The sequence below is a fragment of the Scyliorhinus torazame genome, chromosome 31 (genome assembly GCF_047496885.1).
Source record: "Scyliorhinus torazame isolate Kashiwa2021f chromosome 31, sScyTor2.1, whole genome shotgun sequence".
In the NCBI taxonomy this organism is placed as follows: domain Eukaryota; kingdom Metazoa; phylum Chordata; class Chondrichthyes; order Carcharhiniformes; family Scyliorhinidae; genus Scyliorhinus; species Scyliorhinus torazame.
The window spans coordinates 14,534,625-14,547,707 of record NC_092737.1 but is presented as its reverse complement, the minus strand read 5'-3'; the positions used below and the strand labels follow the sequence as shown (position 1 = coordinate 14,547,707).

The 13,083-nt window shown below is 61.1% G+C and overlaps 1 protein-coding gene across 1 annotated transcript in view; it reads right to left on the bottom strand.

Moving 5' to 3' along the window:
• Positions 1–5,260: 5,260 nt before the first annotated feature.
• LOC140404697 (diacylglycerol O-acyltransferase 2-like) overlaps positions 5,261–13,083 on the bottom strand; it is a 68,999-nt gene continuing 61,176 nt past the window's right edge. Inside the window, exon 7 of the mRNA XM_072493362.1 lies at positions 5,261–6,368. Within this exon, the coding sequence (XP_072349463.1) occupies positions 6,214–6,368 (155 nt within the window). The 3' untranslated portion in view covers positions 5,261–6,213. The remainder of the gene's footprint in view (positions 6,369–13,083) is intronic.

Here is a 13,083-nt window from a genome sequence, read left to right as displayed (position 1 = left end):
AGAAACTGGGTCCCTGCCCACACTCAGAATCCGGGTCCCTGCCCACACTCAGAAACTGGGTCCCTGCCCACACTCAGAATCCGGGTCCCTGCCCACACTCAGAATCCGGGTCCCTGCCCACACTCAGAATCCAAGTCCATGCCCACACTCAGAAACTGGGACCCTGCCCACACTCAGAAACTGGGTCCCTGCCCACACTCAGAAACTGGGTCCCTGCCCACACTCAGAAACTGGGTCCATGCCCACACTCAGAAACTGGGTCCCTGCCCACACTCAGAAACTGGGTCCCTGCCCACACTCAGAAACTGGGTCCCTGCCCACACTCAGAAACTGGGTCCCTGCCCACACTCAGAAACTGGGTCCCTGCCCACACTCAGAATCCGGGTCCCATGCCCACACTCAGAAACTGGGTCCATGCCCACACTCAGAATCCGGGTCCCTGCCCACACTCAGAAACTGGGTCCATGCCCACACTCAGAATCCGGGTCCCTGCCCACACTCAGAAACTGGGTCCCTGCCCACACTCAGAAACCGGGTCCCTGCCCACACTCAGAAACTGGGCCCATTCCCACACTCGGAAACTGGGTCCATGCCCACACTCGGAAACTGGGTCCATGCCCACACTCAGAAACTGGGCCCATGCCCACACTCAGAAACTGGGTCCATGCCCACACTCAGAAACCGGGTCCATGCCCACACTCAGAATCCGGGTCCCTGCCCACACTCAGAATCCGGGTCCCTGCCCACACTCAGAATCCGGGTCCCTGCCCACACTCAGAAACTGGGTCCCTGCCCACACTCAGAAACTGGGACCCTGCCCACACTCAGAATCCGGGTCCATGCCCACACTCAGAAACTGGGTCCCTGCCCACACTCAGAAACTGGGTCCCTGCCCACACTCAGAAACTGGGTCACTGCCCACACTCAGAAACTGGGTCCATGCCCACACTCAGACCGGGCAGCGGGCACACTCTGACTGGAAAGTGGGCACACACAGACTGGGCAGCGGGCACATTCGGGGACTGGGCAGCGGGCACATTCGGACTGGGCAACGGGCACACTCGGGGACTGGACAGCGGGCACACCCGGACTGGGCAGCGGGCACACTCGGGAATGGGCAGCAGGCACACTTGGGGACTGGGCAGCAGGCACACTCGGGGACTGGGCAGCAGGCACACTCGGGGACTGGGCAGCAGGCACACTCGGGGACTGGGCAGTGGGCACACTCGGGGACTGGGCAGCATGCACACTCGGGGACTGGGCTGCGGGCACACTCAGGGACTGAGCAGTGGGCACACTCAGGGACTGGGCAGCGGGCACACTCGGGGACTGGGCAGCGGGCACACTCGGACTGGGCAGCGGGCACACTCGGACTGGGCAGCGGGCACACTCGGACTGGGCAGCGGGCACACTCGGGGACTGGGCAGCGGACACACTCAGGGACTGGGCAGCAGGCACACTCAGGGACTGGGCAGCGGGCACACTGAGGGACTGGGCAGCGGACACACTCAGGGACTGGGCAGCAGGCACACTCGGGGACTGGGCAGCATGCACACTCGGGGACTGGGCAGCGGGCACACTCGGGGACTGGGCAGCGGGCACACTCAGGGACTGGGCAGCGGGCACACTCGGGGACTGGGCAGCAGGCACACTCGGGGACTGGGCAGCAGGCACACTCGGGGACTGGGCAGCAGGCACACTCGGGGACTGGGCAGCAGGCACACTCGGGGACTGGGCAGCAGGCACACTCGGGGACTGGGTAGCAGGCACACTCGGGGACTGGGCAGCAGGCACACTCGGGGACTGGGCAGCAGGTACACTCGGGGACTGGGCAGCAGGTACACTCGGGGACTGGGCAGCGGGCACACTCGGGGACTGGGCAGCGGGCACACTCGGGGACTGGGCAGCGGGCACACTCGGGGACTGGGCAGCGGGCTCACTCAGACTGGGCAGCGGGCACACTCAGGGACTGGGCAGCAGGCACACTCAGACTGGGCAGCGGACACACTCGGGGACTGGGCAGCGGGCACACTCGGGGACTGGGCAGCGGGCACACTCGGACTGGGCAGTGGGCACACTCGGGGACTGGGCAGCGGGCACACTCGGGGACTGGGCAGCGGGCACACTCGGGGACTGGGCAGTGGGCACACTCAGACTGGGCAGCGGACACACTCGGGGACTGGGCAGCGGGCACACTCGGACTGGGCAGTGGGCACACTCGGGGACTGGGTAGCGGGCACACTCGGGGACTGGGCAGCGGGCACACTCAGACTGGGCAGCGGACACACTCGGGGACTGGGCAACGGGCACACTTGGAGACTGGGCAATGGGCCGACTCGGAGACTGGGCAGCGGGCACACTCAAGGACTGGGCAGCAGCCAGACTCGGAGACTGGGCAACGGGCACCCTCAGACTGGGCAACGGGCACCCTCAGACTGGGCAGTGGGCACACTCAGACTGGGCAGGGGGCACACTCGGAGACTGGGCAGCGGACACACTCGGACTGGGCAGAGGGCACACTCGGGGACTGGGCAGCGGGCACACTCGGAGACTGGGCAGCGGGCACACTCGGAGACTGGGCAGCAGGCACACTTGGAGACCCGGCAGCGGGCGCACTCGGGGACTGGGCAGCGGGCACACTTGGAGACTGGGCAATGGGCCGACTCAGAGACTGGGCAGCAGCCAGACTCGGAGACTGGGCAACGGGCACACTCAGACTGGGCAGCAGGCACACATCGGACTGGGCAGCGGGCACACATCAGACTGGGCAGCGGGGACACATCGGACTGGGCAGCGGGCACACTCCGGGACTCGGCAGTGGGCACTGTAGGACAGGGCTGTGGGCACTGTAGGACTGGGCAGCAGGCACACTCGGACTGGGCAGCGGGCACACTCAGACTGGGCAGCGGGCACACTCAGACTGGGCAGCGGGCACACTCGGGGACTGGACAGCAGGCACACTCGGGGACTGGGCAGCAGGCACACTCGGGGACTGGGCAGCAGGTACACTCGGGGACTGGGCAGCAGGCACACTCGGGGACTGGGCAGCAGGCACACTCGGGGACTGGGCAGCAGGCACACTCGGGGACTGGGCAGCAGGCACACTCGGGGACTGGGCAGCAGGTACACTCGGGGACTGGGCAGCAGGTACACTCGGGGACTGGGCAGCGGGCACACTCGGGGACTGGGCAGCGGGCACACTCGGGGACTGGGCAGCGGGCACACTCGGGGACTGGGCAGCGGGCACACTCGGGGACTGGGCAGCGGGCTCACTCAGACTGGGCAGCGGGCACACTCAGGGACTGGGCAGCAGGCACACTCAGACTGGGCAGCGGACACACTCGGGGACTGGGCAGCGGGCACACTCGGGGACTGGGCAGCGGGCTCACTCAGACTGGGCAGCGGGCACACTCAGGGACTGGGCAGCAGGCACACTCAGACTGGGCAGCGGACACACTCGGGGACTGGGCAGCGGGCACACTCGGGGACTGGGCAGCGGGCACACTCGGGGACTGGGCAGCGGGCACACTCAGACTGGGCAGCGGACACACTCGGGGACTGGGCAGCGGGCACACTCGGACTGGACAGTGGGCACACTCGGGGACTGGGTAGCGGGCACACTCGGGGACTGGGCAGCGGGCACACTCAGACTGGGCAGCGGACACACTCGGGGACTGGGCAACGGGCACACTTGGAGACTGGGCAATGGGCCGACTCGGAGACTGGGCAGCGGGCACACTCAAGGACTGGGCAGCAGCCAGACTCGGAGACTGGGCAACGGGCACCCTCAGACTGGGCAGTGGGCACACTCAGACTGGGCAGGGGGCACACTCGGAGACTGGGCAGCGGACACACTCGGACTGGGCAGAGGGCACACTCGGGGACTGGGCAGCGGGCACACTCGGAGACTGGGCAGCGGGCACACTCGGAGACTGGGCAGCAGGCACACTTGGAGACCCGGCAGCGGGCGCACTCGGGGACTGGGCAGCGGGCACACTTGGAGACTGGGCAATGGGCCGACTCAGAGACTGGGCAGCAGCCAGACTCGGAGACTGGGCAACGGGCACACTCAGACTGGGCAGCGGGCACACATCTGACTGGGCAGCGGGCACACATCGGACTGGGCAGCGGGCACACTCCGGGACTCGGCAGTGGGCACTGTAGGACAGGGCAGTGGGCACTGTAGGACTGGGCAGCAGGCACACTCGGACTGGGCAGCGGGCACACTCAGACTGGGCAGCGGGCACACTCAGACTGGGCAACGGGTTCACTCAGACTGGGCAACGGGCATACTCAGACTGGGCAGCGGGCACACTCGGGGACTGGGCAGCGGGCACACTCAGACTGGGAAGCGGGCACACTCAGACTGGGCAGCGGGCACACTTGGAGACTGGGCAATGGGCCGACTCGGAGACTGGGCAGCAGCCAGATGCGGAGACTGGGCAACGGGCACACTCAGACTGGGCAGTGGGCATACTCGGACTGGGCAGCAGGCACACATCGGACTGGGCAGCGGGCACAGTTGGACTGGGCAGCAGGCACACTCAGACTGGGCAGCAGGAACACTCGGAGACTCGGCAGTGGGCACACTCAGACTGGGCAGCGGGCACACTCGGGGACTGGGCAGTGGGCACACTCGGAGACTCAGCAGCGGGCACACTCAGAGACTCAGCAGCGGGCACACTCAGTGACTAGCCAGCGGGTACAATTGGGGACTCGGCAGCGGGCACACTGGGGGACTAGCCAGCGGGCACACTCAGAAACCTGGCAGCAGGCACACTCGGGGACTCGGCAGCAGGCACACTCGGGGACTCAGCAGCGGGCACACTTGGAGACCTGGCAGTGGGCACACTCGGGGACTCCGCAGCGGGCACACTCGGAGACCCGGCAGTGGGCACACTCGGAGACCTGGCAGCGGGCACACTCGGGGACTCAGCAGCGGGCACACTCGGGGACTCAGCAGCGGGCACACTCGGAGACCCGGCAGCGGGCACACTCGGGGACTCAGCAGCGGGCACACTCGGGGACTCAGCAGCGGGCACACTCGGAGACCCGGCAGCGGGCGCACTCAGAGACACAGATATTGACACACAACTACCCGGTAGTGGTATGTGAGGAGCCTCTCGCGATCTCTCCTGCGATTGAACATTCTCACGCTGCCCATCTGAATAAATATTTTTTGTTTTTTTTGCCTGGTAACATCTGTCCACAACCTCTATTGACACCTCAACAAAAAAATCAGTATTGTGTTCGAGAGAAACATTGTTAAAAAGCTTTTATTTTGGGGGAATGTTTCTGTCATTGAAGGGTTCTTGATGATGTGAGGATTTCATTCCCCTGGTGCATCTTGGACAGTCGCTCGGGGTACATGCTTCCAGCTCAATGGGTTCAGAGATTGCCGAGACCAATGATTAATATTGTCGAGTGCTTGAGTGTTTGAAAAATCCAAAATAATGTACAGTACAGGCTGTGGAACAGTGTCGAGGGAGCTTTACTCTGTATCTAACCCCGTGCTGTACCTGTCCTGGGAGTGTTTGATGGGAACAGTGTAGAGGGAGCTTTACTATGTATCTAACCCCGTGCTGTACCTGTCCTGGGAGTGTTTGATGGGGACAGAGTAGAGGGAGCTTTACTCTGTATCTAACCCCGTGCTGTACCTGTCCTGGGAGTGTTTGATGGGGACAGTGTAGAGGGAGTTTTACTCTGTATCTAACCCCGTGCTGTATCTGTCCTGGGAGTGTTTGATGGGGACAGTGCAGAGGGAGCTTTACTCTGTATCTAACCCCGTGCTGTACCTGTCCTGGGAGTGTTTGATGGGGACAGTGTCGAGGGAGCTTTACTCTGTATCTAACCCCGTGCTGTACCTGTCCTGGGAGTGTTTGATGGGGACAGTGTAGAGGGAGCTTTACTCTGTATCTAACCCCGTGTTGTACCTGTCCTGGGAGTGTTTAATTTGGTGAATGGTAATAAAGAATTCCTCACGGAAGCTTCCATCCCCGGGGATTTCCCTACTACTCGTCCAGAGTGAAATGTGCAAATTGGACTCTTTTAGGTGAATCCTCAGTGAATGGGGTGCAAGTTGCCTGAGAGGAGGAAGGGGCAGTGAGTGAACATTGAGGCTGATTATTCCAGAATTCTGGTTGTTGAAGTTGAATCATTAAAACGAGTTTGGTTCCTGATGACGGACTGGGATCTTCCCGTCTCTCCAGTGGCTCAGTAAAGAGTCAGCTCTGCTTCCTTTGACATTCCGCACCGCACCTTGTACCTGTTGAAGAGGCTGATTAAGGCTTCCACATACTCTGCGTGGTAACAATCAACCTCGTCCTCTGAAGGGTTTGGGCTCCGGGTGACTGGGATTGGCTCACCGACTGTCCAGAGAGAAGAACGCAGCTCAGTAACACAGCCACTAAATCTCGCCCGCACCTTCCCACACCGCCCCCCACCCACCAACCAATCCACACAGCTCACAGCCCCACCCCATCACCACAGCTGACCTCTGTCTCTCTCTCTCGCTCTCTCTCTCGCGCTCTCTCGTGCACTCACTGTCTCGTGCTCTCTCTCTCGCGCTCTCTCTCTCTTGCACTATCTCTCTCGTGCTCACTCTCTCTTGCTCTCTCCCTCTCTCGCGCGCTTTCTCTCTCGCGCTCTCCCTCTTGCGCTCTCTCGTGCTCTCTCTCGCGCTCTCTTTCTCGTGCTCTCTCACACGCTCTCTCTCATGCTCTCTCTCTCGTGCGATCTCTCTCGCACAATTTCTCTCGCGCTCTCTCTTGCGCTCTCTCTGGCGCACTCTCTCTCTGGCGCTCTTTCTCTGGTGCTCTCTCTCTCTGGCGCTCCCTCTCTCGCGCTCTCTCTCACGCTCTCTCTCTCGCGTCCTCTCTCTCGTGCTCTCTCTCGCTCGTGCTCTCTCGCACTCTCTCACGCTCCCTGTCGCTCTCTCTCTGTTGCTCTCTCTCTCGCTCTCTCTCTGTCGCTCTCTCTCTCGCATGCTGTCTCTCTCGTCCTCTCGCCATCTCTCTCGCGTTCCCTCTCTCGCGCTCTCTCTCTCTCTCTGGCGCTCCCTCTCTCTCACCCTCTCTCTCGCGTTCCCTCTCTCATGCTCTCTCACTCTTTCATGCTCTCTCTCTCGCGCCCTCTCTCTCGCGCTCTCACTCGCTCGTGCTCTCTCGCACTTTCTCTGTCGTTCTCTCTCTGTCGTTCTCTCTCTGTCGTTCTCTCTCTGTCGCTCTCTCTGTGTCGCTCTCCCTGTGTCGCTCTCTCTGTGTCGCTCTCTCTCTGTCGCTCTCTCTCCGTCGTTCTCTCTCGCGTGCTCTCTCTCTCTCTCTCGCCCTCCCTCTCTCGCGCTCTCTCCCTCTTTCGCGCTCTCTCTCTCGTTCTCTCTCTCACGCTCTCTCTTGCACTCTCTCGCGCTCTCTTTCACGTGCTCACTCTCTCTTGCGCTCTCCCTCTCTCGCGCGCTTTCTCTCTCGCGCTTTCTCTCTCGCGCTTTCTCGCTCTCTCTCTCGCGCTCTCTCGTGCACTCACTGTCTCGTGCTCTCTCTCTCGCGCTCTCTCTCTTGCACTCTCTCTCTTGTGCTCACTCTCTCTTGCTCTCTCCCTCTCTCGCGCGCTTTCTCTCTCGCGCTCTCCCTCTTGCGCTCTCTCGTGCTCTCTCTCGCACTCTCTTCCTCACGCTCTCTTCCTTGCGCTCTTTCTTGCGCTCTCTTTCTTGTGCTCTCTCACACGCTCTCTCTCATGCTCTCTCTCTCGTGCGATCTCTCTCGCACGATTTCTCTCGCGCTCTCTCTTGCGCTCTCTCTGGCCCACTCTCTCTCTGGCGCTCTTTCTCTGGTGCTCTCTCTCTCTGGCGCTCCCTCTCTCGCGCTCTCTCTCACGCTCTCTCTCTCGCGTCCTCTCTCTCGTGCTCTCTCTCGCTCGTGCTCTCTCGCACTCTCTCATGCTCTCTGTCGCTCTCTCTCTGTTGCTCTCTCTCTCGCTCTCTCTCTGTCGCTCTCTCTCTGTCATTCTCTCTCTGTCGCTCTCTCTCTGTCGCTCTCTCTCCATCACTCTCTCTCTCTCTCTCTCTCGCATGCTGTCTCTCTCGTCCTCTCTCTCGCCATCTCTCTCGCGTTCCCTCTCTCGCGCTCTCTCTCTCTCTCTGGCGCTCCTTCTCTCTCACCCTCTCTCTCGCGTTCCCTCTCTCGTGCTCTCTCACTCTTTCGTGCTCTCTCTCTTGCGCCCTCTCTCTCGCGCTCTCACTCGCTCGTGCTCTCTCGCACTCTCTCTGTCGTTCTCTCTCTGTCGCTCTCTCTCTGTCGCTCTCTCCGTCGTTCTCTCTCGCGTGCTCTCTCTCTCTCTCTCTCGCCCTCCCTCTCTCGCGCTCTCTCCCTCTTTCGCGCTCTCTCTCTCTCTCGTTCTCTCTCTCGCACTCTCTCGCGCTCTCTTTCACGTACTCACTCTCTCTTGCGCTCTCCCTCTCTTGCGCGCTTTCTCTCTCGCGCTCTCTCACTCGCGCTCTCTCACACTCTCTTCTTCGCGCTCTCTTCCTTGCGCTCTTTCTCGCGCTCTCTATCTCGCGCACTCTCTCACGTGCTCTCTTTCATGCTCTCTCGCGCGATCTCTCTCGCGCTCTCTCTCGCGTGCTCTCTCTCTGGCACTCTTCTCTGGCGCTCTCTCTCTGGCGCTCTCTCTGGTGCCCCCTCTCTCGTGCTCTCTTTCGCTCGTGCTCTCTCGCACTCTCTCGCGCTCTCTCTGTCGATCTCTCTGTCTCGCTCTCTCTCTGTTGCTCTCCCTGTCACTCTCTGTCGCTCTCTCTCTGTCGTTCTCTCTCTGTTGCTCTCTCTCTGTCGCTCTCTCTCTGTCGCTCTCTCTCCGTCGCTCTCTCTCCGTCGCTCTCTCTCGCGTGCTCTCTCTCCTCTCTCTCGCCCTGTCTCTCGCGTTCCCTCTCTCGCGAGTCTCCCTCTTTCGCGCTCTCTCTCTCTGGCGCGCTCTCTCTCTGGCACTCCCTCTCTCGCCCTCTCTCTCGCGTTCCCTCTCTCGCGCTCTCTCCCTCTTTTGCGCTCTCTCTCTCACGCCCTCTCTTTCGCGCTCTCACTCGCTCGTGCTCTCTCGCACTCGCTCATGCTCTGTCGCTCTCTCTCTGTCGCTCTCTCTCTGTTGCTCTCTCTCTGTCGCTCTCACTCTGTCGCTCTCTCTCTGTCGCTCTCTCTTGCGTGCTCTCTCTCTGTCACTCTCACTCTGTTGCTCTCTCTCTGTCGCTCTCGTCCTCTCTCTCGCCATCGTGCTTTCTCCCTCTTTCGCTCTCTCTCTCTCGCGCTCTCTCACTCACGCTCTGTCTCTCGCGCTCTCTCTCTCGCACTCTCTCACGCTCTCCCTCTCGCGCACTCCCTCTCGCTCGCACTCTCTCGCTCTCGTGCTCCCTCTCTCACGCTCCCTCTCTCACGCTCCCTCTCTCGCACTCTCCCTCTCGCGCTCTCTCTCTCGCGCTCTCTATCTCGCGCTCTCTCTCTCGCGCTCTCTCTCTCGCGCTCCCTCTCTCACGCTCCCTCTCTCGCACTCTCCCTCTCGCGCTCTCTCTCTCGCGCTCTATATCTCGCGCTCTCCCTCTCGCGCTCTCTCTCTCACGCTCCCTCTCTCGCGCTCTCCCTCTCGCGCTCTCCTTCTCGTGCTCTCTCTCGCGCTCTCCCTCTCGCCCTCTCTCTTTCGCGCTCCCACTTCCGCTCTCTCTCTTTCATCTCCCTCTTTTCCCCCCAAGGTTTCTCAGCAATCCACCTGTTGTAAACACCAACTCTAATTGGATTCCATGGTCCATAAATTCAGGGATGACTCAGTCACTTCACTAACAAGACCCGAGAGCAGCAAGTTATTGACCAGCTAATAATTCATCTCCAGTGGTCTTTCTGTCTATGTGTGGCACTTGTCTTTCTTTATCTCTGTCTCCTCTCTCTGCCCTGTCCTCTCTCGCTCACACGTCCACCCTCTCTGACCCTCCCTCTCTCTCTGTCCCATCAGTCCACACGTCTCTCTCTCCCATGCATCTGTCTCTCCTTCCCCCGCTCTCCCCTCCGTCCCCCTGCCTCTCTAGGAGATTCGAGTAGAAGGCAGGTATTGTGTTCAGCTTGTGCAGAGGTTCAAAACCTGCCGCTGCCTTAACACCCATGGGAATGGCCGAAAGGACCACGGCAAAGGGTTTATGTAGATTCTGGCGGAATATTCCAAGGATGAGTGTTTTTCATTGTGGTGGACCCGCACTCGAAATGTCCTGAAGACCTTGTCCTCGGAGAGAACGACAGAAAGACTGGGTGAGATTTGTGCAAGGTTCGGTTATCCCGAACAACTTGTTGGCGACAATGATTGGGCCACAGGCTCATGCTGTGCGAGTTCACAAATTATCTAAAGGAGAATGGACTCCAATGCATCCGATTGGCTCTTGATTATCCTGCCTGAAGTGGGCTGGCTGAAAGGCTTGTTCGGACAATGAAGGATTTATTGACGGTAACTCGGGAGCAAGGATGAATGTCTAAACGACTCCGCCAATTCCTGATGACAAACAGGAAGACAACATATTCTGGAACCTAAGCTCCATTGGGATTACTCACGATGAACCGGTAGTGTTTGATTTGCTGAAGCTGCCTCAATTGAGGGAGATACTGGAGAGGAAACAGGAAAACCAGGTTTTGCGACATGAGGACAGGGCTAAACGCCATGTTTTTTCAGAAAGGTCAGAGGGTATAGGCGAGGAACCATGGGCGAGATTCTCCGACCCCCCGCCGGGTCGGAGAATCGCCGGGGGCTGGCGTGAATCCCGCCCCCGCCGGTTGCCGAAGTCTCCGGCACCGGATATTCGGCGGGGGCGGGAATCGCGGCGCGCCGGTTGGCGGGCCCCCCCCGCGCGATTCTCCGGCCCGGATGGGCCGAAGTCCCGCCGCTAAAATGCCTGTCCCGCCGGCGTAAATTAAACCACCTACCTTACCGGCGGGACAAGGCGGCGCGGGCGGGCTCCGGGGTGCTGGGGGGGGGGGGGGCGCGGAGCGGTCTGGCCCCGGGGGGTGCCCCCACGGTAGCCTGGCCCGTGATCGGGGCCCACCGATCCACGGGCGGCCTGTGCCGTGGGGGCACTCTTTCCCTTCCGCCTCCGCCACGGTCCATGGCGGAGGCAGAAGAGACTCCCTCCACTGCGCATGCGCGGGGATGCCGTGAGCGGCCGGTGACGCTCCCGCGCATGCGCCGCCCGGAGATGTCATTTCCGCGCCAGCTGGCGGGGCACCAAAGGCCTTTCCCGCCAGCTGGCGGGGCGGAAATTCGTCCGGCGCCGACCTAGCCCCTCAAGGTTGGGGCTCGGCCCCCAAAGATGCGCAGCATTCCGCACCTTTGGGGCGGCGCGATGCCCGTCTGATTTGTGCCCTTTTGGGCGCCAGTCGGCGGACATCGCGCCGTTTCCGGAGAATTTCGCCCCATGCCAGCAGCGAGAAGTGGAGGCTGCCCATTGTTTCGGCACAGACAGGACAGGTCGCCTACTCTGTTCATACCTGGGATGGTGTAGTGTGGCGGGTAAACCCTGACCAACCTTTACTAACTGGAACTTGTTGGCCGGAGTCAGAATGAGCCGAGACTCTGCTGCTAACTGTGTCAGTGAAGACTGAGACATTCCTGAGAACCTGACAACACCAGAAAGAACCGCGAACGACGGCATCCCAGTTGAGGACACTTCACACTGCGCGAACATGCAAACGCAATTATGGACAATGTCCAAACTAAACCCCAAAAAACACTGCAGTCACCAGGAAACAGCGTAAGCCTGAGGGTCACCGACAGCCACACAGGGATCACCGTCCTCGGAAACGTCTAACTTATTGACTTTTTTTCTTTAATTGCACATTGTAAATTTTGATCGTTAATTTATGTTGTGCTTCATCGTAACCCCTCCAGTTTAAAGGGACAGGAACGTGCTGCGTATTCATTGTGTGTAATTATGCTGTCTGTTCAGCTTTGTTTCTGCATGGAACAAGGTCACTTTAAGAGTCTGATCACATGATGTATTGATGACATCATCAGCCGTTTGTGCGGGCAAACAGTCAGGCTACCTTCACAGCCTGTGTGGAAACACCTTTCCAATAAAGCTCTTGTTTGATTGTATCTTCGTGGTCTGCAAGCCTATACTTTAAAAATACCTCGCTCTCCCTGTCTCGCTCTCCCTGTCTCGCTCTCCCTGTCTCACTCGCCCTGTCTCGCTCGCCCACTCTTGCTCTCCCTGTCTCGCTCTCCCTGTCTCACTCGCCCTGTCTCGCTCGCCCACTCTCGCTCTCCCTGTCTCGCTCGCCCTGTCTCGCTCGCCCACTCTCGCTCTCCCTGTCTCGCTCGCCCACTCTCGCTCTCCCTGTCTCGCTCGCCCTGTCTCGCTCGCCCTGTCTCGCTCGCCCTGTCTCGCACGCCCTGTCTCGCTCGCCCTGTCTCGCTCGCCCTGTCTCGCTCTCCCTGTCTCGCTCGCCCTGTCTCGCTCGCCCTGTCTCGCTCGCCCTGTCTCGCTCTCCCTGTCTTGTTCGCCCTGTCTCGCTCTCCCTGTCTCGCTCGCCCACTCTCGCTCGCCCTGTCTCGCTCGCCCTGTCTCGCTCGCCCTGTCTCGCTCGCCCTGTCTCGCTCTCCCTGTCTCGCTCGCCCACTCTCGCTCTCCCTGTCTCGCTCGCCCACTCTCGCTCTCCCTGTCTCGCTCGCCCTGTCTCGCTCGCCCTGTCTCGCTCGCCCACTCTCGCTCGCCCTGTCTCGCTCGCCCTGTCTCGCTCGCCCACTCTCGCTCTCCCTGTCTCGCTCTCCCTGTCTCGCTCGCCCTGTCTCGCTCTCCCTGTCTCGCTCGCCCACTCTCGCTCGCCCACTCTCGCTCTCCCTGTCTCGCTCGCCCTGTCTCGCTCGCCCTGTCTCGCTCTCCCTGTCTCGCTCTCCCTGTCTCGCTCGCCCACTCTCGCTCTCCCTGTCTCGCTCGCCCTGTCTCGCTTGCCCTGTCTCGCTCGCCCTGTCTCGCTATCCCTGTCTCGCTCTCCCTGTCTCGCTCGCCCACTCTCGCTCTCCCTGTCTCGCTCGTCCACTCTCGCTCTCCCTGTCTCGCTCGCCCAC